Here is a 26,041-nt window from a genome sequence, read left to right on the forward strand (position 1 = left end):
CCCGGTTCATGGCCGGAGCATCTTACTGTACCTGGAGCAGAAGAATGAAGCCAGAGAAGCAGAACTCTGACAGCAGACATTGTTTGACGGTATTAATCAGTGTTGCAGCAATCCATTGTCGCAACCGTCCGCCTTCCCCCTCTAATTGTGTCTTAAATCTGTTCCTGTCCAGCTGGTAGTGACAGGTCGCTGGCGGATCGTCGTCCACTCCGGCATCATCCGGGCCTATAATTCAGATTTTGAAGTGTGTTTTTTTTTTTTGCCTAGGTGTGTCCATTTTAATGAAATGTAAGGTTACTCACAGATAATTACAGCTACGGATTTAATTAACAGCCTCAAGCTGGACGGTCACCCTCATTAATCATTCATCAGCATCTGTCCCATAACCGTAGTTATTTTAGGTCAACAGATCATGCGGCCCTTGTTATCTGCCTGTTTCATTCTATTTTTTTTTTTTTTACCCGAGCCACACTCCATATCTAAGGGGATGCAACATTTACCATTTTATCATCAACACCCCAGAAGAGGCACTTTGTGCCTTTTTCTTATTTACTGCTCTGAAACTGTTGCTCCAATTTTGCAGTTGTGAAGTTGTTTTGCTTTTGGCTTTTCTCTCCCTCTCTTAGCTTCTTCACTCCTTTGTTCATCATACTCGTTCCCTTGCATTGAGAAATGGGGCCACGGCATTTTGCGTATCGGAAACAGCAAGCTGTTAATTTAGGACAATTCTGATTCTCTTACATAGGCAGTGTTATGAATCCACCTTTTTTCTTTTTTCTTCTTCTTCTTTTGCGTGTGCACAGTGAGAATGTTTCTGCGCTTCGAAAAATACAGCCAAAGTCAATTTCCACAAGCATACTGAGATGTTGAAAAGTGCATCAAATCAGGAATCGGGCACAAAAGGAGCTGCTGGAAAGCTCCAGCTAACATGAAATTAGGCCTCGTCTGTTGTGATTGATGGGGTGAGGGGAAGGTTGGTAGGTGTGTGTGTGTGTGTGTGTGTGTGTGTGTGTGTGTGTGTGTGTGGAGTCGGGTACTTGAGAGTGCTAGAAAAAGCAGAGGTAGCTGCAGAGGATATGCATAAATAGATCTGTGAGTTTCCTGAACAGCTTTCTCAGAGTCTGACCTGTCCTGGAAAAAAAAAAAAAAAAAAAACTTATGCACCAGAAATGTCAATCATCTGCAAAGATATAATATAAACATAATTATCCTGTGCTGAGTACACACTGCTGATCTGCTCTTAAATCTCAGATACCTGATAAGATGCTGAAACTTTAAATAAATCTGATCTAACTGGCTCTGATTGCTCATAAACTTGGGGAGGGGGACTACCAGGAGGGCCATGTCTGTTATTTGATTTTGAAATTATTCATCTGCAAATGTCTTCCAATACTCAATTGCTATTTAATTAGTGGCATAAAATCAGCAAGCAAAGTAAAAGCCACACAGTGTTAGACGTTATTCGCTCGGCTGGTGCTTTGGGTTTTAATTTGAAAGGTGCGAGCGGAAGTGGTGCTGTTTACTTTCCGGTAGCCCGTCGTATGTAGCTCCGGAGCGATTTTTTTTTTGGTTGTTGTTATTGTTGTTAGATGGAAAGTTTTACATTCGATGGTATAAGCTATGACTGTACTTTTCTCGACTCGTTCACACGAACAACCGGCAGTGGTTCAGTTCGGGTTTTCGGGACTTCAACACGGTGCTTCCGGTGCTCTTCCGCTCCGCAGCTAACGTTAGCTAGCGTCGCGTTAGCCTGCTGGTGCTATGAGTCACGAACACGCAAGTATGCAACGAGCATTTCTCACACGTCACCCATTATTTCTTAAATATGTGTCGATTCCGATTCATTTCAACTATGCTATTGAGAAAGACCCGAATAAACAGTTTGAATCTGTATTCATCAAAGTGTCTTTAATGCTGACACTTTACAAACTTACTTGCTCCGCCTGATGTCAATGAATGAATGAAAGCCTTAAAGCGATGAATCACCTGCAGACACAAATCCAGATCACAGAGGGACTGGGGGCCAGGTGAACATCATGCAGAAAGAGGATCAGTCAAAACCCACATTATAAGAGAAGTGATTCAGATTTGAGCTTGTGAATCCTAAGTGAGACCATTTTCAACCCCTCGTCCTGTTTTGTGCAGGGATTGAGGATGGCAGTCCTGAATTTGTCCTTTGCTGCGAGCGGATTCCTGGGGATCTACCACTTGGGTGCCTTGGGGGCCTTTCTCCACCATGGGGACAAGCTGTTGGGCTCCCTCAGGGCTTGTGCGGGAGCCTCGGGTGGGGCCCTGGCAGCTGCTGTCATGATCACAGCTCCTGACAAGTTAGAGGTAGAGTGTCCACCTCCATAGTCAGTTTATATGTGTTAAATTGCCATTGTTATATCTGCTTTTAGTGCTGACGGTTTCACAAGCTTGTAAGATCCACAGAAACTATCAGTTTTGACATTTAAAATACATTCGTACATAAACTAGGAACTAAAGATAAGATATGAGGAGTAATGCGGATTTTAAATGAATATTTTGCAGGCTTAATAAAGATGAGCTTTATGTATATATAAAATCTGAACCATTTTGTGTCGACAAGCGGAGAGATTCCAAATTTTGAAAGAGATTGATTTGTGAATTTGTGATTTGTCTTTTTTTTCTTTTTTTTTTTTTTTTTAAACTTTGAAGACGGATGTTCCTCTCCGCTCTTCTGATTCCAACACGAGCTTTTACAGTATCTGGTACAGGATATGTCCTGGAGCAGATGAACCAGAAATCAGAACCATGACGCAGTTAAAAAAAACAAAAAAAAAAAAACAAAACAATAACTGACAGCAAGCCTAGGAAACACGCAACACTTAAGTAGGAGCATGCACTTATTCATTAGTGAGGACGTCTAATAGGAGAGACTGAGTAACTGAGAAATCCATCTTCAGAGAATATTTGGAGTAGACAAAGTACATTTTTAAATGTTAAATTTACACCTGTTAGCTAATTACCTATATCATCTAAAAATGTTTACATATAACATATAATATTTATCGGAATGGAAGAAATCAGACATTGCAACTCATTCAAATGCTGAGCACAGTTCTTAAAACAGGCATTGTTTTCAAGATTTTATTTATTTATTTTTTTTATGCTTGCAACCGTAACTTGTTGCCAGTGACCCCTGCAATTTCCTTTTTTGTGCCACATCAGCCCCGACGCCAGCATGATCTGGGCCTGCGTGAGGGATGATGTCATCTCTGTTTGTCTCCTTCTCTTCCAGCACTGTAAGGACTTCACGTACAGGTTTGCCGACAGCGTGCGAGCACAACGGTTCGGAGCCGTCACGCCAGGATACAACTTCATGCTCACGCTACGGTAATCACTCAAGCAGGTGTATTAAAAAGCAGCTGCTTAACGCGCACCGTGACGTGTCTCTGTCCCGTAATTAAGCCAGAGTAAAGTATAGCCAATGAACCATCTGCTGTCTAGTGGAACTGATCCTTTACAGGGAAGCTGCAGCTGTTTCAGTCAGTGTGTGTTTTCCTACACTCAGTTTCTAAAACACTGTCCTGGTGCATCCTTTGATAGTTTGTGTTCGAGAGCAAGCAATAATACCTGCGTTTCGCGGACATCACGAGTGTTTGGTTCTTCTCCAGGGAGGGGATCGAGGAGATCCTGCCCGCCGATGCTCACAGTCTGGCCTCTGACCGCCTCCACATCTCCATAACGCACTCCAAAAGTGGCAGGAACCGCATTGTGTCCCGGTTCACGTCCAGGGACGATCTCATACAGGTACACAGCTTCACTCCAGAAATACAATGTCATCGTCATCGTCATCTTCTTTGAAGGGTTTTATTGAGCTTAAAGTGAAAAATTGCCAGGCAGGTTGCCGTAGGAGGTGCAGTCTGTCAATCACAGGGTAGCCCCATGCGAATCCATCCCCTGTTTCATGGACTATTTCCCTCTAATGTCAATGGCATAACAATCACATTGCATTTAAGAGGACCATAAAGAGCCGGCGTCCATTTTTCTGTACAGTTTATGGGCGAAACAGGAAATAGAGAGTCAAACTGAACTCAAAACTAGAGAGTATTAAAGAGCTCAGCGAAAATGTTTTCCTCTTTCCCCTGTCTTCTTGTCCAGGCTCTGCTGGCCAGCTGCTTTGTTCCTGTATACGCTGGACTCAGGCCCGTGGAGTTTAGGGGACAGGTAAGGAAAAGTCCACTTGTCACCGACTATAAAGCTGGTTGTGCTATGAAAACACAAAAATCCGACTCATTCACAGTATTTCCTGCACCTCCAGGAGAAATCCGAAAAAAGAAGTCCCATATTTGGTGAAATATAATGTATTTCTTGAAGCTCGTGGCAAGTCTTTTTCAGAGGGCTGACTCTCTTTGTGTTTAGACGTGGATCGACGGAGGGTTCACCGACAGCCTGCCCATTCTGCCCCTGGGACGGACCATCACCGTGTCCCCCTTCGCTGGACTGCAGGATGTGTGTCCCGTCCACAGAGGGCGCCTCAGCACTCAACTCCGGCTGGCCAACATGAATATTATGGTAAGAACCGAATCATCAAACCGGTCTAAGTCGAGCGATATATTTCCCTCATGTTTGCATTGTTGTCGGGGTCGGGGGACTTGAAAAAGTCGGGGGGGTGGGGGCTGGCATTGAATGGTTTGTTAAATCGGGCGGTAGACTGTTTGCTGTTTATCAATAAGCGCCATCAGGGATACAAATCTTCCGCAGTTGATCGTTAGCCTCATTAGCAGGAGCGATGACTTGTTGGTTAGCGAACATCAGCACAGCTGCTAAAGACACCTGCTCAGGTGGGACGTGTCCCGAGGGTGCTGAGACGTTGCCTCAGGTAGCCAGCTAAACAAATCAATCAGCCGCCGGCTTCACACAACTTGATGCTGCAGCACATTGTCGAGTCGATCATTGACGGCAATTGATAATCAATGGCCGTTAAAAAAACCACCGAAATCAAATGACCCAAACCAACAGCGTGTTAGACTCTCAGCATCTTAATTCTCTGTGTGTGGCTCTTAAGTCTCCTCCTGAAAACAAGAAGGTTTTTTTTTTGTTTGTTTTTTTTTTTACGTTTCCTTGAACTCTGTGTAAGCTCGGGAGGGAACAGAGCGTGTGACGGAGACAGAGTTGGCGCTGCAGCGAGCAGCTGGATGCTCTAGATGTGTCCGGACTCATGATACATGACATTATTCTTCTGCCTCACAGAGGTCACCTCGCTAACAGCATTCCACATGAATGAGCGCTGCTGAGAGTTTGTTTTGGCAGTGTCACGCGCTGCCCACAAACACCGTCGGACCATCTGGATGCGGGGGGGGGGTGGGAGGCGAGTTTCAGGGCTGGAGCTGACTTTGGAGCAGGTCGTCAGTCCATCGCAGGGTCATTTACACTCGCGCTTCCTGATATTATGAGCGGTTGTAGAGTGACTGGTATGCAAACTTGCCTTGACTTTGGTAGATCTCTTTGGTTTTTTTTTTTTTGTGTTTTTTTTTTTTAAATAAAGCAGGTCAAAGTTTTACGTTGATCAAGTGAAATCATCAAAAGTCTGAGAAATGCTCACACCTGTCTTACCGGTTACATTATTTTCGCCCTCATCTTGACTCACTGAGAACAGAATCAAATGCAAGTCCATCAGCAAACAGGAAGATGGAGTGTTTTTAAGTAAACTGGCCCTTTAAGCCAGAAACATAAATCTACACGGCCAGAAGAGACGATGGGGCTAATGGCAGCTGCTAGGTTTCTGGCTCATGTGCCAGAGTCTCTGATGTGAATAAATAAATGCTGTCAGTGGCTTCCAGCTTCATTGATGTTGATGAAACGTTCTCCTCTGTCCCCCCAGTTCTCTGCGGAGAACATCCGGCGTCTAAACCAGGCTCTGTTTCCTCCCTCCACCAGCTGCTTGCGGGCTCTGTGCGAGGAAGGGTTCGACGACGCTGTGAGGTTCTTGCAGAAAGAAGCGTGGACAATCTGATGGAACTAGCAGCGTATCGGTCACAGAGAGAGGAATTTCTATTTTTTTTTTTTTTTTCTGCCTTACAAATCACACCATTGACTCACTCACTTTTTGCCAAGTGGAGCATGAAGTGTGTGTCGATTTGAGCTCCAATCAGATATTTGATGTCAATCACAGATCCGTCTCTGCGGCGGCAGCTGAACACGATGAAAAGCCCTCCGGTGAGGGTACTCTTCATCCATTTTCCATGGATGCATTTCATTTCCTCAGCTGGGAGCAGGAGGCGGATTATTGGCTATCGCAGCACTTCACAGGAAGAGCATGCCACAGGCGTCGACGTCGGGAGCTTTTCCTCGGCAGCTGAGACTGGAGAGCCCGCCTTTGAAGTGCCGGACCATCCCTCCAGGCTTCTCCGCTGTAGCGGGGTTACTGGCTGCCTGCTGTCGACGGAGGACGGTGGCCTGTGTTGATGCGCCACAGGTCTCAGATTCATTTCCTCAAAACGCATCAGCGACTGCTGCGGTGCTGGTTCCTGCACGTCCAACATAGACCTGGACTTTAGCTCCCAGAATCCCCCGTAATGCTGAAATGGTTTCCCAGCTGGAGGCTTTAGAAGCTCTGCAGGAGGAACTTCAAACCTGCATGATTTAGCTTTTACTGATTTTATTTATTTCAATTTTTTTTTTTTTTTTACAGTAGGTCACGTTTTTTGTGAGTTGTAACGTTTAAAACTGAAAAGAAATTCAATAAATATTTTTAAATGATTCTTTTTCTTTTTATCAAATTATTAAAAAAAAAAAAAAAAAGTTAGTTTTTTTTGTTGTTGTTTTTTTTTTTTTTTAAGGAACAAGGCCATTAATGTTTTACACCTGTCTCTGAACATCTGATATTCTGGAGCATTATAAACAAAAGAAACTTAAGTCTTTAAACCGAGAAAGAAATACACGCACACTCTGTTTCTCCAGTGATCTTATGTAAGCCTCTGGTTCTCCTAATGAGGCACAATTAAGTCTTCCCTTAAATTAGTCTTCCTACCGGGGCAGGAGATTCCCCTCGTCTTGTTGGGGAAAATTCCCTCTCAGTAATGAAGCACTGGGGGGGGGGCTGCTGTCTGGAAAGGGGCCAGCCAAAGGATTGTAAGCGTAATTATGCAGCCGCCGACTTTTCACTGTGTGGCGCTTGAAAAAGGTGCATGCACCTGCAATGTGTTCCCTCTCCGATAAGCATGTCGCAAACTGCTGATGTGTCGGCCAACGCTTGGCCGTGTGAAACACCGCGCCGTGCACTTTTACAGAGTCATTCACAAACGCTGCGTTAACAGATCCCCACCCCATGGCGCTGGCGTGTACGCAACTCATTCGTCTCCCAGTGCACCGGCCCACGTCTGAACTTATTTTGGGGGAATGCAATTGCGGCCTGTAACTACATTACTACAGTAGACGCCCCTGTTGAGCTGCAGTGCTGCGGGCAAACACATCCAGCAGGTTGAGAGCCGAAGCTAATAAACATCCAGCACCCACACTGCAAACACAGTCCCGCGTGTCCTGTGGGCCCGAGCGCTAAATAACGTTTACTCTGCAGCAGAGGCTCCACAACGTGATCAGCTACTCGGTGATTATTCTCTACACTGTATTATGTATAACTGTTCAGAGGGATGTTTGCTCTTCGCTGCTCTTTGGAAGCTCTTATGTTGATAGGTTATTTATGTCGCACTGAATCATAAATTAAAACCTAATCGCATCAAAGCATTTTAAATCAGCTGGAGCTGGAGCAGCCTGATCCAGAGAAATTCGCTCAGAACAGTGAAAGGAAGGACTCGTACTTCAGGGTCTTTTAGAGACAGGATGTGCCGGTTTGCATCATTACACAGGTGAGCGCTGGGAGTTACAGCCTGATCGAGGATAACTCAAGAGAATCAAGAGCACGGTGCACAGCCGCGTGACAATGGAATATTCATTTACTTTCACGATAAAGAGGACACGGAACAGAAAGGCTGGATGATGGGAGCAGGAAAAAGCGAGGGACAGGAGGTCCTGACGGTGGTGCAGCAAGGAAACGGCTCTTGCTTTTAATGATGCTGATCAGACGCAGACAGGGATGCAGCACTCAGCAGCTGTCAGACACGTTCGGCTGAGCGTCACAGTTTTATTCGCGTTTGACGGGGGAGGCGAAACGGATTCAGTTCAGACTGCAGACGTTCCACTGACGTGCCCAGTGTCGGCGTTTGTTCTTTTCCACGGTGAGATAAGAGGCCGCGTCATATGTACACTCCTGATGGCTCCAGCAAGGACTACAGTAAACAAAGCAGCGAACTGAGGTTGATCTGAGTGTGTTTAAATAAATAAATAAATAAAAATTGCTGAATGATTTTTTTTTTTTTTGTTGTTGTTGTTGGATCTTCTAAAAGATCTAAGAAACGCTTGGTTTAAGAAGACTGAATATTCTGAATTCAACTTGAAACGCTCTTTCATTCCCCCAACTCGGGTTTCAGAACGTCTGAAGATAACCTTTTTACGTCACACATCAGACATTACAAGAGACATAGGATGAAGCAACATCATCTACATAATGTTGCCCGGTTAACTTTTTATTATGAGTCTGTATGGAAGCCTCATGGAGTTATGGAAGTTGTGCTGAGGTCACAGATGTGATGAGTTTACTGTCCTCACTCTTACTGGTCCTGCTGGTCTTGTGGACACTGACAGAGCTGCCCCACGGTGGAGCAGCAGGGCTGCAGCCACGGTTTCCACAGCAGCTTCCCCGCAGACATCTGGTGCTCCACCGGCTCAACCGAGCTCCGGTGCCTGTCGGCAGCCTCCTCCATGGCAGCCAGGACGGCGTGAAAGGCCGGCTCGGAGTCCGGAGTGAGCGGCGTTCTCTCCGACGGGTCCCTCGACAGATCAAAGAGCAGCGGAGGGTCGTGGTAGGTCACGTGGTCCGGCGTGCAGAAGCAAACGTGCGTGTGGAAGCAGGCCGCCTCGCTCTCTGGGTAGAAGTTCGGTGTGAAGTAAAAGGCTTTCCACGCTAAGCTGCCTGAGGAAATTCAAATGAATGCATGCCAGTATTTTTTTGACAGCGCATCAACAGAGTTTGGTGCACAACATGGCTGACTCACTGTTGCGGGGGTGCCACCTGACCGCGTTCAGGTAGGCGTTGCAGTAGTGGAACAGGAACTCGTGCTCGGACCGCTGGACTCGTCCCTGAAGCAGATCCATGAGGTCGTGACCGTCGATCTCCCTGGAGACCAGAAGACAGAGACGCGCGGTGAAACTCTTGACACAAGCAGGACCCCTGATCAAAGCCCTCGGATTACCCTAATACCCCCCCTTCATTAGTACACAAGTCCTCTGCTCAGATCCCGAGCCCAGTGAATCACTCAGACTCTCTTCTTCGACTGTGACCCAGATTTCAGGCTGCACTGAGTTTGACTGGCATGTCGAGAAGTGGGGGAAGGAGGGGGTGATCCTGCCTCACCGTCTCACCTGTCCTCTGGGACAGACGCTCCACTCAGACGCACAACTGTAGGAAACAGGTCCATGTTGCTGGTGGGCTCGTCCACCTGGGCGCCGGTGGGGATTGTTCCCGGCCAGCTGAGGATTCCCGGGACCCGGATCCCTCCCTCCCAGTTCGTGGATTTCCCTGCTGCTCGGATTTAAAAGAGAGGAACACGGCTCTGACCCAGCTCCGTTAGCACAAACTACATTAATAACCGGATTAGGAAGACCGGCAGAGATTAAACAGCATTATTTGAGAGTGGTAGACTTAAAAAATAAATAAATAAAAAAAAAGGGACAACGTGAACATATCTAATATGCGTCCAATTGGTTGTTGGCTGTGAGTTGAAAAATGAAACAAAAACCTCAAGAGACTTCAATTGAAGTGTTGCTGATCCATAAGAGAGCGTATTTGTGGTTTTAAGAACAAGAAATATACGCTGGGCTTTGTTGTGACATCACATAGGGCCCCCCCCCCCACCACCACAGTCCTGGCTGCTGGTTTTAAGGCTCAGTTTCTCAATACAGCCTGTGTGCATTTCTCTCTGCCTGTTCATACCCTCACAGTGTTAACACGGAACCGTAGACCTGATTTATGATCAAAGAACACATGGAGGTCTGCCTTTTAATCTAAAATGCCTACTGTAATATGTATAGTAATTTTCTGTGCTCGATTTTCTGTGAAGTTGTTCTCCAGATATTGTCCGCGATACATTTCTGCAGCTAGTGAGCCTGGATTAGATTTATTTAACACATTTCCGCGGTTGCAACGTATAATATGTGATGATAATATTGTGGAGTGGCGAATTGTACTTTACTGAAGTTATTTGGGCATTTTGAATCGAGCAGCGGTTCAGGCAGCCATGGAGGTCAGTTTGTGTTCGCACGTTGCATATAGAAGTCCAATTACTGCTCTCCTCTGCTGCTGCTCCAGCACTTCCTCTCACGGGGAGAATGTATTTTTAGTGTGTGTGTGTGTGTGTTTCCTCAAAGTACCTTTATAAATCCCATTCCACCCTCTGTGGACCTCCCCTCGGGCAGAGATCTCCTCGAGGTGAGCCCCCTGGTCCGAGGTGAGGTAAACAAGAGTCTTGTCTCTCAGTCCGAGTCTGTCCAGAGCCTGGATGATCTGACCTGAGAACAGACAGCATCCTCAGGAGTCGGCACACATCTCTTATACATGCACTGTTTCTGTGTCTTTGTGTGTGTGTGTGTGTGTGTGTGTATCTATATCTATATATAAAACACACAGAGAGCACAAGGAGAAGGATTATGTGCTTTTACAGAGAAACGAGAAGAGACAGAGAACCACCTACGCCTCCAGTCTCGAGTTATTAAAAGCGCTTGCATGCTAACCCTCCTCATTGTCGCATGTTCAAAGTGACAACTCAAACCAATAAAAAAAATATATATATATATATACATTAATTGCCGTGTCATTTGCTTGACTACTTGCTGCTGCCTCTTTGCACTTAGGCGGAATGGACTAGTTAAGTAATAATAGCGCAACATGCTGCAATGTGTCAGAGCAGTGGAGGCATAAGAGCCCGCTTGACAAGCATTCGCCGGCTACAGCTTGTCACCTGACAAATTTCGAGGATTGTCCTCAAGAGAATGGTGCTACCACCTCTGCTTGGAGCTCTGGCTCAAACCCAGCCTGTGTGTTGATGGCTGAAATTCATAGGGACCCATTTTGGAGGAGAGGGTGGAGCCGAGCTGCTCTGCACTCTCCCCTCATTGTGCCGTACGCTCTGTCAATCACAGGGTAGCCCCGCCCCTCATCCATACTCTGCTCCATCCATCACCCCAAAATTAATATCGAGACAGAACACTTGAAACGAAAGACTGAGAGCATAGTGATTTTGGAAAATGCTGACGACCCCCCCCCCCATGCAATATAACCAGCGGAGCCGCCCCCTGATGGTTATCAGGTGGATTGCAGGTTTGAGGCTCTTCAGCATTGGCTTCACTTCACACTGGATGTCCGACTGGATGACACGCCCGTTAAAGTCAAGCTAGCTGCTGAGACAACCCCCTGCTGCCACCATCAGAGGGCAGTACAACACACGATGATGCAAGCAGGCAATCAGAAGACAGCTGTCACTGATTAATCAATGCTTGTCCTGTCACTGACATGCACACACAAAAACTCGGTGTGTAGTTGTGCCCCAGACTGATAGAAACTGGGAACACCGCCTTTTTGTCATATACAGAAATAATATTATCTGATTTTTTTTTTTTTTTTTTAACAGTAGAAACTGGAAATAATTCATGGGTTGGTGGTGGTGGCGGGGGGGGGGGGCAGTTGTGATGTGGATGAAGGCGAAGCACAGAGGCATTTGTGGTTATGTTTATCAGATCCAGTGAGAGTAAAGAAGGGCTGTCACTCCAGATGAGTTGCCAGCTCCACACCTTTCTGTTTGTCTGCATCATCGCAGCAGCTGGTTCATAATGCATACAATGAAAAGGGAAAAGGGAGCGAAGCGATTTGTGTGTGAGTGGGGATTTTATAAGTGAAGTGCCGAGATAAAACCTGAGTCATGTTTCAGCTTCCTGGTATGTTTAGAAATCGATTTGAACTCTCTCCCTATACGAAAGGCTTCAAGGATCAAGCTACATTACCGGCTCCAGAGCAGTGTCACCTGGAGGAGAATCAGCTGTCCTTACAATTATCTGTGTTTTTAAGGGAAAGACGTCTCTCTTCACTTCAGCCTTAACTCACTCTCTCTACAGCGTTGGTGTCAGTAGTTGGTTGGTTTCCGCCATGCACCAGAGTGAAAACGGTGGCCAATAGAAATTTGTGACAGTAAATGTGTTACCATGTTGTTGTCCTGTTGTTTTGCCTGTGTTGTCTGGCAGGTTGCCCTTTCTGGTACGACAATGAGGCGCACACCCTGCTTTATCGGCTACCACTGCAGGTTTAAGGGACTTCAGCAGTGACTTCACTTTACAGCCCTGGAGCACAAATGTGATTCATGTGAGTCCAGTGTTGCCTCAGTTTTTGGTCTCTACCAGCTCACCAGCAAGGTTCTGAGAGCTGAGTTAGCTGCAGGATTGTGTAGCCGGTGTTGATGTGCGTCACCTCATATTGCAAGCAGCAAAGTGCAGGAAGCTTGAACTCAGAGGTCAGGCGATCAGTAATAATTTGATCAAACACGATTTCCTATAAGTATGACGATGATGTGTTCAAGCTGCAGAGTCTCAAAGAAAAGGGAAAACAGCATGTATTTTCCACTCCGCGAGCAGAACACAAAGCAATTACTGCTGCCCTCCTTTGTGCTGACACAATACTCCTCGAGCAAAAATAATTGGGGTAATTACATGTTCATTAGGAAAACAGCCCCCACCCCCCAAAACATTCAGTCCATTGTGGGGTGTTGTCGTGCAGGCTGTCCTCGAGACTCAACAGCAATTAGAGCAGAGAGAAAGTGGGCGACTTCGATGAAAGCTTTCTAATAATGAGGGAGTAGCGGAGGTACTTGAAGTGAACCTACCTCTCATACAAAGGTTCAACAAAAGGATAGAGAATACTAAGCAAGTTAAGAGTGAGTAAAGTGAGCTCTGTGTGTGTGTGTGTGTGTGTGGCACTCTGATCCCAAAAACAGAGACCATAAGGAAAATGTTTGCCAAGGAAATAATCAAGTTAGAACTACGGCCGGTTTCAACAAATTGCTACTTTAATGATGTATTAGACTTTAAGGATCATCATCGCCGTCGCTTGATGGTCCCACTTTTGCTTTTTAAAAACAAACAAAAAGAAAAAACAGAAGTGGCAGAACAAAACCATCATTACTACGGCTGTGTGTGTGTGTGTTGTACCTCTCAGCCATACCTCTCTACAATCTGTTCATCACCCACGGCTCTAGCGCTGTAGCTCTCTCTCTCTCTTTTTTATTTTTTTTTTGGGTGTGTGTGTGTGTCATGTCTGTGAATTGGCTTTTTCATTCACTGCAAAGACGGTTTGATCCAAGCACCGCGCCGACCAGTTCATCCTACTCTTCAGCTACTAGTGAAGCGTTACTCGTCATAGTCAACAAATTTTATGTGCAGACCAGAATTAGGTTTGTTTTCCCTGAATCCCACATAAAGAGAAACGCCGCCAAATATCCGTGGGCCGTTAATAATGATTAATGTGCTGGTGAAAAGAGCTCCCAACAAGGTCAGGGTTTCTTCCTGCCAGAATATGGATTTTGGAATTTTTACTGACAATCACAGATGCACAGGAGGACACCAGTAAAGCTTAACTCTGCTGACCTACCGACACTCCAGTCGACCTCGTGGACAGCGTCTCCGTAGACGCCGTGACGGCTCGTTCCCCTGAACGCCGCAGACGCGAACATGGCCGTGTGCACTTGGATGAAGGAGAAGTAGAGCAGGAAGGGCCGCGCCGTGTTCCTGCAGAACCAGGAAGTGCAGTTTAAATGCCAGCGTCACACAGAGCGGGCAGCGAGTTTTCTGACGTTGTACCTCTCTATGAAGTCCACTGCCTCACGGGTCATCCTCAGCGTCAGGTTTTCAGACGTGAAAGGCTGCTCCACGATTCCGTGATCCCTCATCAGGATACAGTTCAAGTACGGGATGACCACGATGAACCCCGCGAGCAGGCCCGAGACCAGGAGCAGCAGGAGCAGTAGACCCAGGACCAGCCCCCGCCGGATGCCGATGACGCCGCTGTAGTGGAGTACGGCTGACGTAACCACGACCAGAGCCAGGGTCCTGTATGGCAGATACTTGTGAAACTGGAACACGGTACCGTGTCCGGGCTGGCAGTCCCGCATGTTGGTCAGGGGGATCCCGAAGAAATAACCGAAGCCGTGCACTCTGGGATGGTGGCAGTGATCGTCGCCACGCTCACAGTTTAGTCCCAGGTGCCATTTTCCTGGGACCGAGGAGATATTTGCAAAGAAAGAAAGGAAAAAAAAAAAAAAAATCTGAACTGAAAGTGCTGAAAGAGGTTTTTAGCTGTACACCTGCACGTCTGTTGGGCTTGCCCCTGTCTGCTCCAAATTCATCAAAATTAGGAATGATAAAACTTTGACTGAGACTTGGATTTAGAGTCACAAAGTCAATCAAGAATCATTTAATTTTGACATGGCATGACCTTTTCAAGTGCAGTCTGTCAATCATGGTATTAGCTACGCCCTAATAATGGGACATTTAAAATGCGTGCCCTTGGAGGGCGAGGTAGTACGAGTAGAAGAAAGGGACATGGATACAGAAACCTATTAATCAAATCTATTGGACTCTAACCGAGCTTTTACCAAGACTAAGCTCCTCAACCTGACTCCTTGAGTGACGCAGCTTTTCCACGCTGAACATACAAATGCTCACTCTGAAGCTGTGACTTTAAAGCTGCTGTCAGCAGCGAAAAGACACCTGTCTCCCATCACCGGGCGTGGACAAGCGTACCTATGAGAGCCGTCTCGTAGCCTTGTCGTTCGGCGATCTTGGCAAAGGTCAGCTCTTGGCAAGGGAGACCTCCAGAGGCCGCGTTGAAGATGAAGGTGCCAGGTCTGCTGTCACCGACCATGCCTGTTTACAAACATCGAGAAAAAGTGTACGTGAGCCTATCTCATTAAAACCTATGTGTTAAATAATTGCAAATTGTTGGCGTCTCCGGACTGGCCTGATCGTATCGGGTAGCGTCCGGTGAGGAACGCCGCCCTGCTGGGGGTGCAGAGGCTCGCTGCGGCGATGTGCTGGGTCAGCCTCACCCCTTCCTCTGCCAGTCGGTCAATGTTGGGAGTCCTGGAAATCACAATTCATCACCAGTCACAAGGCGCATCACGCCGTCAAAGGCTTTGTTTGTCATACTGTTTGGAGGTAAACAAGGAGAGAACAGGACCAATCAGAACATCTTCCACTTTCACCCACATGCTACCTAATTCAGATATTTTGGAACCTCGGCAAAGCCTAGTTATAAGCAGGGTTCTGGTGCTTGGGGCCTGATATCTTGGGGCAATTGTTTCCAGTTGAGCTGCAACGAGAGCAGCCAAATTGGGTTTTACCTTAGGGTTTTGTTGCCATAGCAACCCAGGTCTCCTATCCCCATATCGTCCACCATCATCAGAACAAAATTGGGCTTCCTGCTTTCCTGAAGAGAGACACAGCTCACGCCTGAGAGCAGCAACAGCAGCTGCAGAGGGAATGTGGACTCCATGTTGTCGGAGTGGAGACCCTGGAGAAGGAGAGGCAGCATGTGACCCGTGTTCATCCTGTCCACCTGATATTTTTTAGTCAATTGACACTACAGTAGTTAAAATAAGCTCCGCTGCAACCAACATCAGCATGATAAAGATAGTTTCTTTGTAATACAGCCTCCTGTGAATAAAATGTAATTTAGTGCTGTGTGGACGACTTTCACGCCGAGTCCTCATTGATTAATGATTTTACGAATTGATCCATTCTCCTCACCATGTGATGGACTCAAGACTTTGGACTCGACTACAACCAGTTCTTGGAAGTTCAGTTTTTGTTTTTTTGTTGTTTTTTTTTTTGTTTTGTTTTGTTTTTTTTTTTAAACGGCCACGGCTCCTGTTTTTATTCTCAAGCCCGTGGCTGCGTATGAATATCAATATAACAGAATAAAAAACAGTTTTCTCCCAGCCTTCCTGAACACACCTTGCCTTTATATTTCCGTAAAACGTGAAAACTCCCGATTCTGATGAAATGAATCCCAAAAAGAAAAAAAAAAAGTGTCTGCAGGTTTGACTGACAGGCTGCATGTCAAGTTTGAAGTACGTCATAAATTAAAACGGAGCAGTTTTGTAAATAGTTCCCATGTTTGATCAGCTCAATTACTTCACGCAGGGGGTAAACTCGGTCCGACGTGACGTCACTCACCGGCGACTGGCGTTGACCACCTGTCCGCGTGCCCCTTGTAAACGGTGAACAGCTGAGCTTGTCCACACACCTTCACTTTTTCTGTTAGGAGAAAAAAAAAAAAAAAAGACTAATCTCACAAATGTCCCGGAACGACGAGACAACAATCTCGCGATATCGCCGCTCGTCAAGTTCGCCTGAAAATTCACAGCAGCGCCTCCGGGCCTGACTTTCAAAATAAAAAGCGACCTGAAGCGGTAAAACGCCACAGCTGTGGGGAAAATAATCGATATATTTTGATCACAGGGATAAAAAAAAAAAAAAATATATATATATATATATATATTACACAGCATAGGCCACCAGATGAAAACACAAAGTCTACCCTGCCCTTGTTACTGCTGTGATCTCAGTTTCAGGTTTGCACATCTGACAACAAGCTTTATCTTTAAAGTTAACTTCATCTTAAAAGAGACTCGTTAAACTTTAACGATTGAAATATCTGTATTTCTATGGAATAAATCTCTGAAGCTAATTCTGCAGAATCAAAGAAAGTATGCATCAGGATTAAAGAGAGGCCAGTGGCTCTTATCAGATTTTATATATATATATATATATATATATATATATATATATTTATTTATTTTTAAACTGAGCTTTGACAACTAAGACTGAAGGTCTCCAACTGTCATTCAGCTGTGGGCGCTTTGTGTTCAATCAATCTGAGCAACAGAGCAAAGGGACAGATGGATTGTGAGCGTTTTCTGCCTGCTTATGCGTGCATTTTAAAGCTCTCTTTAGCTTTAGCAGATCATTACGAAATGGCCAACGAATAATGGCACCATCTGTATTTAGACTGGTTCCTATAAGCCTCATATATATATATCGGTAGTTTGGGTTTTCTGTGCAGGCAAAAGAAAAAGTTGGTGGTGAGCCCCCCCCCCCCCCCCCCAAAAAAAAAAGTGAAAATGAAGTGTAGGTAAGACGGGAGGGAACCTCTGATGTGTGTTTACTGGAAGGAAAGAGTCAGAGTCACACTGAGAGAGAAATTCAGCTCCTGACTTAACCTTTGGGACCGGCTGGAGCGTCACATGGAGAGGGGCCAGTAAAACCTAAAAAAGGAAAAAGAAAAAAAAAACCATATTGATTTGATTTGATTTATTTCTGTTTTTCATGGTCTAGCGGCCGACAGTCCTGATGGCCAGTCTGACTGTGGAGAGAGTTCAAATCAGAACATTCAGGGGAAGTTGAAAAGTTCAGTTTTCACTTTCACCAACAAAGGGAAGGGCAGGACTACAAGTTCTGATGCTCCAGTCCCTCTTTTCGCCGCCCCCCCCCCCCCCCCCCCCCCGGATGCCTCACATTAATTCAGTTTTGATGAAATTTTATGACTGCATTTATGCATTCAAGCTTTTTACTCATACACAATTTTTCCTCGGCGCTGCAGGTTTCAGTCATCAACAATTTGTAACTTTTCAAACCAATTTGCTAATTAATGTTTAGTCATGCGAAGCCTCCGTAATTTTTATTTTTTTTTCCTCACAAAAGCCAGGTGTCCTTGCCATTCACGCCTTTGTTTTTTTTTTTTTTTTTTCTTGTTTTTCAACACCTTTCTCTTCCGAACCTTTTGTGCTCTGAAGTGAAGGAAGTGGTGAGACATTTGGTGTTTTGTTTTGTTTTTTTTTTGTTGTTGTCAAGAATCTCAAACCTGCAGCTTCCCAACATTTACAGTTTCTAAATTTTCCTGGGACCAGTTTTGCAGAACACCTTAGGTTAAGATTTTCCTTCCGTTTTTGAATGATGGTTCGCAAGGTCACGGTGTGCTTATTTATTGTTACTGGCATCCCAGCGTGCATAACACCTTTGACTCAAAGGCTAGAGAAGTAAATCAACAGTCTCCATGGAAACCATGTATTTTTAATGCTGTGAAGTCTTTCACTGCTACAAATGCCAACTTTTTTTTTTTTTTTTTTTTTTTTTTTTTCAAAGGAATCCCTTTAAAGAGACCAACTAATTTATCATCCTGCCTTTGATTGTGCTCATTCAGCACAAATGTAAGCACTGATTTGTCAACCTGCTCAATTTGTGTTAAATTATCTGCTCCGGTGGCAGAGTCTCAACTCGCTGTTCTTGCTGATGAGGGAATGTTTGTAACACAACATAGATGATGCATGAGTCTCCAGATAATCTTATGGGCAGCTGTTGATGTGCGCTCGCAGCCATGCTGACCGATTGGTGCCTCGAAGCGCCGCATAACGGACCATTCGCGCTTGACAACGCCGCTAACCATCTGCTGCAAAGCCGACCATCAGGCATCATCACCATCATCACGCGCAGCAGAGTCTAATCCCTACAGGTTTCTGTGGCGCCGAACTGCTCTCAGCGCTTCAAAACACAACTCTCCTATCTGTAATACCTGATCCATTCAAGCCCTTTTCTTCCTCCAAGGCCTCTTCAAAGACCTATATCAGACTTCTTTAACACAAAAGGATGGAGCTCAGGCCTCATGATGGTTGAGTTGCCTGAAGACTGAACAATGTAAGAGAAGACTCAGGCATCACAGGCACGGCAGTAAAAAAAATCATTTATTTTTATTTTGTGGCAGACCGAATCAAAATAACTCTGAAAGCAGCAGGTTGTGTTGATGTAGAGGATGGCAAAAAAAAAAACACAAACAAAACAAACCTAGAAAACACAGCCAATGAACATGCTAATATCACAACATCAAGGTCTGACGGGCATGATTATTCAACAGGGTTGAACAGTTCCCTTGTACTTGTGTTTTGTTGCTAGACAACGGCTACTTATTGTAGTAAAGATGACACAACCAAAGGGAAAAGTGTGGTGATGTTGTTTTATTGAGTGAAAAGGTCCAGGAGGGAGGGTGGGGCAGATGGAGGGTTAATTAAGCTTACAGGAGGGCAGCGTTTCCTTTCACACTTGAACGCACCCTCTTAACCTTGCCGAGATGTGGCTTTTATTGTATCCATGGCAATGATGTGTCGGAACTGTAACCGCGACATAATGACAGATTGTACTGAGCCATACAATCATGAGAAAGAAAATGAGACGGGCAGCAGAGGTGAACTTGTAGTTAGTCTTAAACCTGCATTCTATCTCGTGACCATCAGGCGGCGACTCCACTGATTTGGAAAAAGAGTTATATTGATCAGTTGGTCAGTTGTATTGATATCTATGGGAAAATGGCCTCACTCCTCACTGGCTATATCAGTAAATGTTTCATGCCGAGTTTATGGTCTCGGTTAGAGGAGAATAGTCCATATGCATTTGTGACCCGTGTTCGTCAGGAAATGCATTTGTATTCGGTCAGGAGGTGAAGGCTTTCCCCTTCTTCTAGATGACTGGAACTATAAAGATGGCGGTAAACGTGTCCGGATTTGCGTTCAGGTGTCGGGCGGGTTCGCCATAGAGATGGGTCAACGCGTCTTTCAGCTCCTCTTGTGGGGGACTCAACCCCGTCACCCTGAGGTGTCATCCTGCTTGAGGTGGGGAATTCTTAACAGGCACCCAAATGTGGGCAAATGCTGTCAGTGTGGAGGAGCAGCTGGGCGGCGGGGTCCTCGTGGATCACTGAGCTGCACCGATTCAACGGTTCCCCGCTGAGCGAGCGCGACCATCGGAACGGAATCACCCGGTAAAGAGTGCGCTTCGCCTTGTGGCTCCCCGAGATGTGATGCCCCTGACTCCAGGGTGCCCTCGACAAGGAATGTACCGAGCGTGTTTTAAGCTGGCTTGAAACGAGCACCGGATGAGGTGAGAACAGGTCGTGAACCCGTGAACCTTTTCCGCGTTAAGCCGCGGACTGGGATCTTTCCCCGACTCACAGCCGCGCGAGTTTTCCTAAAAGTTGTCTCCTAAATCCTCTTCAGAAAGCTGAGGTGTGGTGAAAATGCATCCTCAGGTAACAATAGAACGGAGGGGGGAGGATTAAGGCTGGATTTGGCTGGCTGTTTTTTTTTTTTTTTTTTGGAGTGATCCAGTCAAAATAATGCCTTGATTTGTTCCAGAAGTCTTAAAAGACATAATGATATTTTCTTATGGAGAAGACGACTCAAACTTGACTTTATGCAGCCGCAGATTTTTTGGAGGTAAAGGCCAGTCCGAAGTAAAACTGAACTGACGGGCGAAAATGTGTTTGCTTCTCATGCTTTCCTGTGAAAAGGTCAGAAAAGGGGGAGAAAAAAAAAAAAAAAAAAAGGTTGAATTGAACTTTTGGAAAGTTGTTACTTCTGCTAAATCGCCCGGAGGACAAGGGAAAAGGAGCAGAGTGAGCCGCGTTTTAAACCGATTAAAGGTGCCATCGCAGCGGCAAAATGAGATCGCTTCAGGAAGTGGAGAGGGGGAAAAAAAAAAAAAAAAAAAAAAAACCCTCTAGCCTCCACCGGGCGCTTCAGCACTTGAGGAGGAACGTAACCTTTTCACCGTCTCATGCAAGAAATAAATGATGAGAGGGATGATTTCACAGGGAGCCACTGCGATCCGAGCCCTCCGCATGAAAAGAACTGCTCTGCGTTACTGAGGCCCGGGCCAGGCTGACAGTAGCCGATGCTTAAAAAACCCACAAATGAACAAAAAAAAAAAAAAAAAAAAGAGTTACCACTTGAGGTGTGTTGATGTTTGTGAATAAACTTCAAGTCATGGACGGGGAGCCAGTTTCAATAAGTGCAGACACGTCCATTCATTTCTGTCTGACGGGAACTTGTCGGCCTGTGGCCGTGCGGAGATGTTTTTATTTCGAACTTTGACGAGACCAATAAGGTCAAAACCCCCCGATTCAGAGGGGTTATAACACGCCTGAGCGCTGTCAAACTGAAGCGTTTTTGACAGGCAGAAGTTAGAGCTGGGCTCGATCGGGGCAGCAGCTCATCATTAAGCAGGAGGAGACAGGAGACGGGAAGCCGCAGCAGACAGTAATACTTCACCATTACTGAGCGATTCCTGTATCCAGATCAGATTGGACTTTGTTCGAATAAATAATATTCACCCACTGCAGTTTGTTTTTATCAGTGATGTATATTACAATACCCAAACGTCATATTTGACGTACAGTGTGGAAAAAACAGAGACATAATGGTGACACATAAATAAAAATATCAGTGAACTAAAACGTTTATTGCAGAATAAATTATGATTCTCTTGGTTCACTTCCTGGGTGCCGGGGGGTTAAATGTGAGGGTATCACCAGCAGGGAGCAGTGTTGTAAAACAATCCCAAAGGGCATGAGGAGTCCGTCTGGAGGGTGGAGGGGTCAGGAGAGGCTGACGCTCTCAGGCGACCGTCGGGCCTAAAACGGCGGCCGCGGCGCTTGACAGAGCGCGGTGACAGATGCTGCTGAGCGGAACTCAGAGTATCGATCGCATTGATCTGCCTGCATACTTTCAGAGCAGCCCTGATTATCTAGCCCCCCCCCCCCACCCCTTAATGGCCGTCGTCTCACTTCTCACATTCACCTCAATTCTGACCTTTCAACGCAATTCTCCTGTATTTTATATAAAATATGGAAGAAAAAAAAAGAAAAACGACAAATCAAATCAGTTTTGAATCTGCTCATGTCGAGAGCAGTACAAGATGAGTCTTGCTCTCACTGATCCCGCTCGGCATTCGCTTGATTCGCTCTCAGATCAGAACGAGTCGCCATTTTCGCGGCGCCCCACCCGTACAATTTAGCGACTTTCAATGCGAAGCGGGGGGGGGGCAGGGAAGTGATGGCCGAACGAAGGCAGTCACGGAGACGATATGGGCAATAAGGTGAACATAAAAGTGAAGCGGTGATGATATTTGGAGATTTGACGTCGACGATTTGATGATAGGGGCGATAGGGGAGAGTGTTCGCCTGTTTTTGTTGGATCACTTGGGGGGAAAAAACAGTCAGCCAATCGGAAGAGAGGCCTCCCCTCTGAAAAAGATGTCCACGTAAGATTGAGGCCAAATAACGCCGAGCACATCTGCTTTGCTTTATGCAGAAATCCTTATTTACAGGCATAAAGTCGAAAAAGAGGTCGGACGATGAGTTTTTCTTTGTGACTTCTTTACTTTTGCTTCTCATCACTCGTGTCTTCTCCAGCAGATGGCTGATGGCTTTTGATTTCTTCTCCAGCTTCATCAAACACTGGTGAGAGAAGAGAAAAAAAAAAAAATACTAGCTGGAGTTGTGAGACAGCATTCCAGTAGAGCCTGTGGTGCGGGGTCGCACGCCGCCTTTAGCTTAAACCGATGTATATTTCATGAGATGCTCTCTTTTTCAGGGTGATAACTGAGGCCATGCTGTGGTTTCTGCGTCTCCACTGCTGAACCAAGCGCTCACCATTCCCTCTCTCTTCCCCACACACACACACACACACACGGTCAAAGCCATGAAAGGCATCTTCAGCCTGCAGCAGTTTGCATTTACCCCGAATCTGACAGCAGAATTAGGGCAGAACGTACATGTGACGGCGGGTTCGCACGTGAGTCGGCAGAGCTCTGCAGCAAACCGAAAGGGGAGGGTGGATTGGGTGGGGAGGGCGGATTGGGTGGGGGGGGGACTAAACAAAAAGAAACCAAAAGAACAAATAAATAAAACAGACTTGATCAAAACTCGGCGCCCTCTGGGTTTTCAGGCATGCGGAAACATTTGAAATTCCGTCTTGGAGAGAAACTTCAGCGCAGAGATCTGACGCGGCTGAAAATATCTTTCCTTTGACTCAGAAAGAAAGTGAATCATCACAATAGTTTGTTTTCTCTGATCGCACTAATTTGCATTTGATTAAGCCTTCCATCTCCGTGTTTGATTGCACAGATCGCAGGAGACAGAATCAGACTAATTAGATGACTGCTTCTTTGACTTTCTCCTCGCATTGATTTGGTTTGGCAGCCCTCCATAAGCTTTTTCACGATTTAACCTTCAGCTTAACAGTCCAGGTGTTAACCCTGCAGCACAATTCTTCCCATGCAGGCGGGGGAGGGGGGGCATTTGCAACTAATGTTGAAGAAGTGACATCATTTTTTCGGCGACGTGACGCAACGTGTCAGGTTTAGCCTTTGGCGCAGGAGATCAGGGAAAGAGCGGAGTCCGGCCATCGCATCCTGTCTCTCATCCCTTCTCCAGCCTAAATGCTGCGAGCGCTGTCCTTCAATCTTTAGCTCCTGCCGGCAGGTAGAGCAGAAAACGTCAGAGCAGAGTTTATCAATCCATCAAAGTTAAAAAAACACATTGAAAGCTCTGACGTGCCGCAGTGGTCCTTCATGGGTCTCACATCAGGAGCTATTTATATCCTGACTGCTGGGGCTCATTTAATGGATGTAAAAATGTATTTCATACCTCACTGATTTTATTTTCCTCAATTAGCTTGAAGAAAGTAAAGGAAGAGCACAGCATTCACCTACCTGATGAGTGTGTGTGTGTGTGTGTGTGTGTGTGAGTCAGTGTGAGGAGAGAATCGGAACATGTTAACACCTGATGGGGTGGCGGGGTGTGAAGTGACGTCTCTGTCGATGCCATGTCGTCGCGCAAACTGTAAATAAATTCGCGTTAGCATCACAACACCTCACAACAAAGACTTTTGGGTTGGAATGCCATTCAGCTTTCGGCGCCTCAGGACGCTGTGAACAAATTTATGATGCGTCAGTGAGGTGTGTGCTGCCCCCAGTGTGTGTTTGTGAGCAGTGGCTACTCAGTGCACACATTCTGGTTATTGTCCCCACGCCACAGGGAGCATTTTAAAGTCATGAATGAGAACAGCCTGTAATGTGCACTTCCTGTTTCCTTGGCGGCTTCGACTATGAAGTGTGCGCGGACTCTAGCTGAGCCCAAATTCGGGGGCTGCAGTCTACAACGGCCCTGCACCCAAAGGGTAGTTGCACGTCTTTTTTGTGGTGAACTCTGAAGGCCGTGGCTTTTTGTCTAAAAACAAGTACAAGTACGACTGGCTGAATGTCAGCGTCGAGTTGATTTGACATATTCGATTTCATTTTCATTTTATAAAGAGTTTGATCTAGACCGGCTCTTTGTGTAAAGTGTCTTGATGTAACTTTGTCATGATTTGGCGCTCTATGAACAAACCTGATGTGTTTCATTCCAACTTTTCATTTGTTCAACTGGGTGGCTGCGACGCCATGAATCCATTCCATGCCGACGCCGCAAAGCTGTGAGTGCCCGTAGGATATATCGGCGCAGCAGTAGGCTTATTATTTTGGCTTTGACGAGTGTATGACTTCCATCAAAATGATATGATTAGCCTGCATAATTCGATTCGATTCCAGATTGCTGTTTTTTGTTTGTTGTCTTTTGGATATTTTCTGCCCATTTGACAGGAACAGTGGAGAGAAAGCGAGGTGGGCGTCAAACCAGCAACCTCCTTCTCGGGTGGGCGTGGGGTCGGTATGATTTCTAGCTGCTGGAGCCAGGCAATCTTTTTTTTTTTTTTTTTTTTTTGACTCTTGGGGAAAGTTTGGCCATGAACAATCCGTCTTTCTATCTTTTTTTTTCTTGTTGTTGTTCAGGACTCATTTCTCAAAGAAGCGACTCATTTGAAGGATTCTTCCGCTGGGATGTGGCCAGACTTTAGGTGTGAAGGACTAAACCTTGAACTGGGACACAGCTAGAGCAGAGACACAATGGATGATTCTTGTGTTTATTTATTCATTGGAAAACACAGAGACCTGTCCTAAACATTTCGAACAGTTTCGCCCGTGAATAGTCAGCAGAATAAAAGCTAGAAGTTCCTCTGGATGTCTGAAACGAATGAAGCGTTAATGCAAAACAGGATCGACGTGGCGGCTCGGCCATTCGGGGGAATTGGCCTTTTGCTCAGCTCAGCGTACGGCCTCGCGGAGCCACATGAATGATGACGGGGCGAAATCATCATTAGGTTTGATGAGTTACACTTAAACTCTGAAAAGGTCTCCATTGATCCCTTTAATTGAGACTATCAGTCTGAATACTGCAGGTCTGCAAGTGATTAACGGTTTCGACCAATAATATCTGCAGTCACCGAGAACACGTCAATAAAGACTTCAGCCGCAAGCGGATCTGATGTGGTGTTCGAGGACCGTCAGAAATGTAAATAACCACCCGCTGTGTGCAGCGTGCGGAGGGCCCAGAGAGCTTTTAATCCCCGCCTAAGCGACAACAATAACATGGCTTGGCATGTTTTGCATTTGAGATTTGATGGAAATTGTATTAGTCACAATGAGAGCTGATGAAATCCGCACGAACGCCGCGCCGATGCTCTAATCCCACCGACAGGCCTGAGTAAGGCTAAATGAAGCGGACAGTTAGTAATTCGCAGACCTACAGGAGAACGCGGCATTAGCATATTTGGGAAGGAGCAACGAGGGCAGCTGTGTCCTCCCTTCTGACCCATCGGCTGTCTCGCTTTTCACGGCCGGCGCGTGATCGCGCGGGAGCGACAGGCCCCCGGACGAACCGCACGCCTCGGTCTCATAATTAAACAGCTTTTTAGCGAAACACTGAATAAATCTAGCGCCGTTTAATGCTGACGCCAAGAAGCTGTCATTTTCATTTAGTAATTCCTCCATCTGTTTGTGCTCCGATGCCAGCGCGCACCGGGTCAAAGACGGAGTAGCTCCCCGCCAGTCTGAAAGCGCGGAGTTTGTCTCCCTCCTCCTGCACCAGTTGGATTTCGACACTTTCCAACATACTGAAACGCACAAAACTGCCCACAACTCAATTTGTGTGTGTGAGACAATCCTTTGAGTTGTGATCTATGTTAGAAAACTGCATTTCATTCACTATTTATGT

The 26,041-nt window shown here is 46.0% G+C and overlaps 2 protein-coding genes across 4 annotated transcripts; one reads left to right on the forward strand and one right to left on the reverse strand.

The window, feature by feature from the left end:
• Positions 1-1,542: 1,542 nt before the first annotated feature.
• On the forward strand, positions 1,543-6,645 carry pnpla4 (patatin-like phospholipase domain containing 4). The gene is made up of 7 exons (XM_029523809.1): positions 1,543-1,780; positions 2,146-2,334; positions 3,263-3,357; positions 3,639-3,774; positions 4,126-4,191; positions 4,387-4,539; positions 5,849-6,645. Exons 2-7 carry the CDS (start codon positions 2,155-2,157, stop codon positions 5,978-5,980), a joined length of 762 nt encoding a protein of 253 aa, XP_029379669.1. The 5' UTR covers positions 1,543-1,780; positions 2,146-2,154; the 3' UTR covers positions 5,981-6,645.
• Positions 6,646-6,804: 159 nt separating this feature from the next.
• sts (steroid sulfatase (microsomal), isozyme S) lies at positions 6,805-16,389 on the reverse strand. Of its 3 annotated transcripts, none has more exons than XM_029523788.1 (10): positions 16,300-16,389; positions 15,465-15,634; positions 15,083-15,204; positions 14,866-14,988; positions 13,924-14,335; positions 13,715-13,851; positions 10,453-10,590; positions 9,445-9,604; positions 9,078-9,199; positions 6,805-8,995 (listed from the first exon to the last, which is right to left on the reverse strand). In XM_029523788.1, the coding sequence occupies exons 2-10, from the start codon at positions 15,614-15,616 to the stop codon at positions 8,634-8,636; spliced, it is 1,728 nt and encodes a 575-aa protein (XP_029379648.1). In that variant the 5' UTR covers positions 15,617-15,634; positions 16,300-16,389; the 3' UTR covers positions 6,805-8,633. The 3 variants fall into 3 exon arrangements, with proteins under 3 accessions (XP_029379648.1, XP_029379658.1, XP_029379639.1); XM_029523779.1 differs by lacking the exon at positions 16,300-16,389 and adding an exon at positions 16,078-16,235 and having other exon boundaries at positions 8,634-8,995; XM_029523798.1 differs by lacking the exon at positions 16,300-16,389 and having other exon boundaries at positions 15,083-15,269; positions 15,465-15,600.
• Between the last annotated feature and the right edge of the window lie 9,652 nt (positions 16,390-26,041).

This window comes from Echeneis naucrates, chromosome 2, assembly GCF_900963305.1.
Source record: "Echeneis naucrates chromosome 2, fEcheNa1.1, whole genome shotgun sequence".
Classification (NCBI taxonomy): Eukaryota; Metazoa; Chordata; class Actinopteri; order Carangiformes; family Echeneidae; genus Echeneis; species Echeneis naucrates.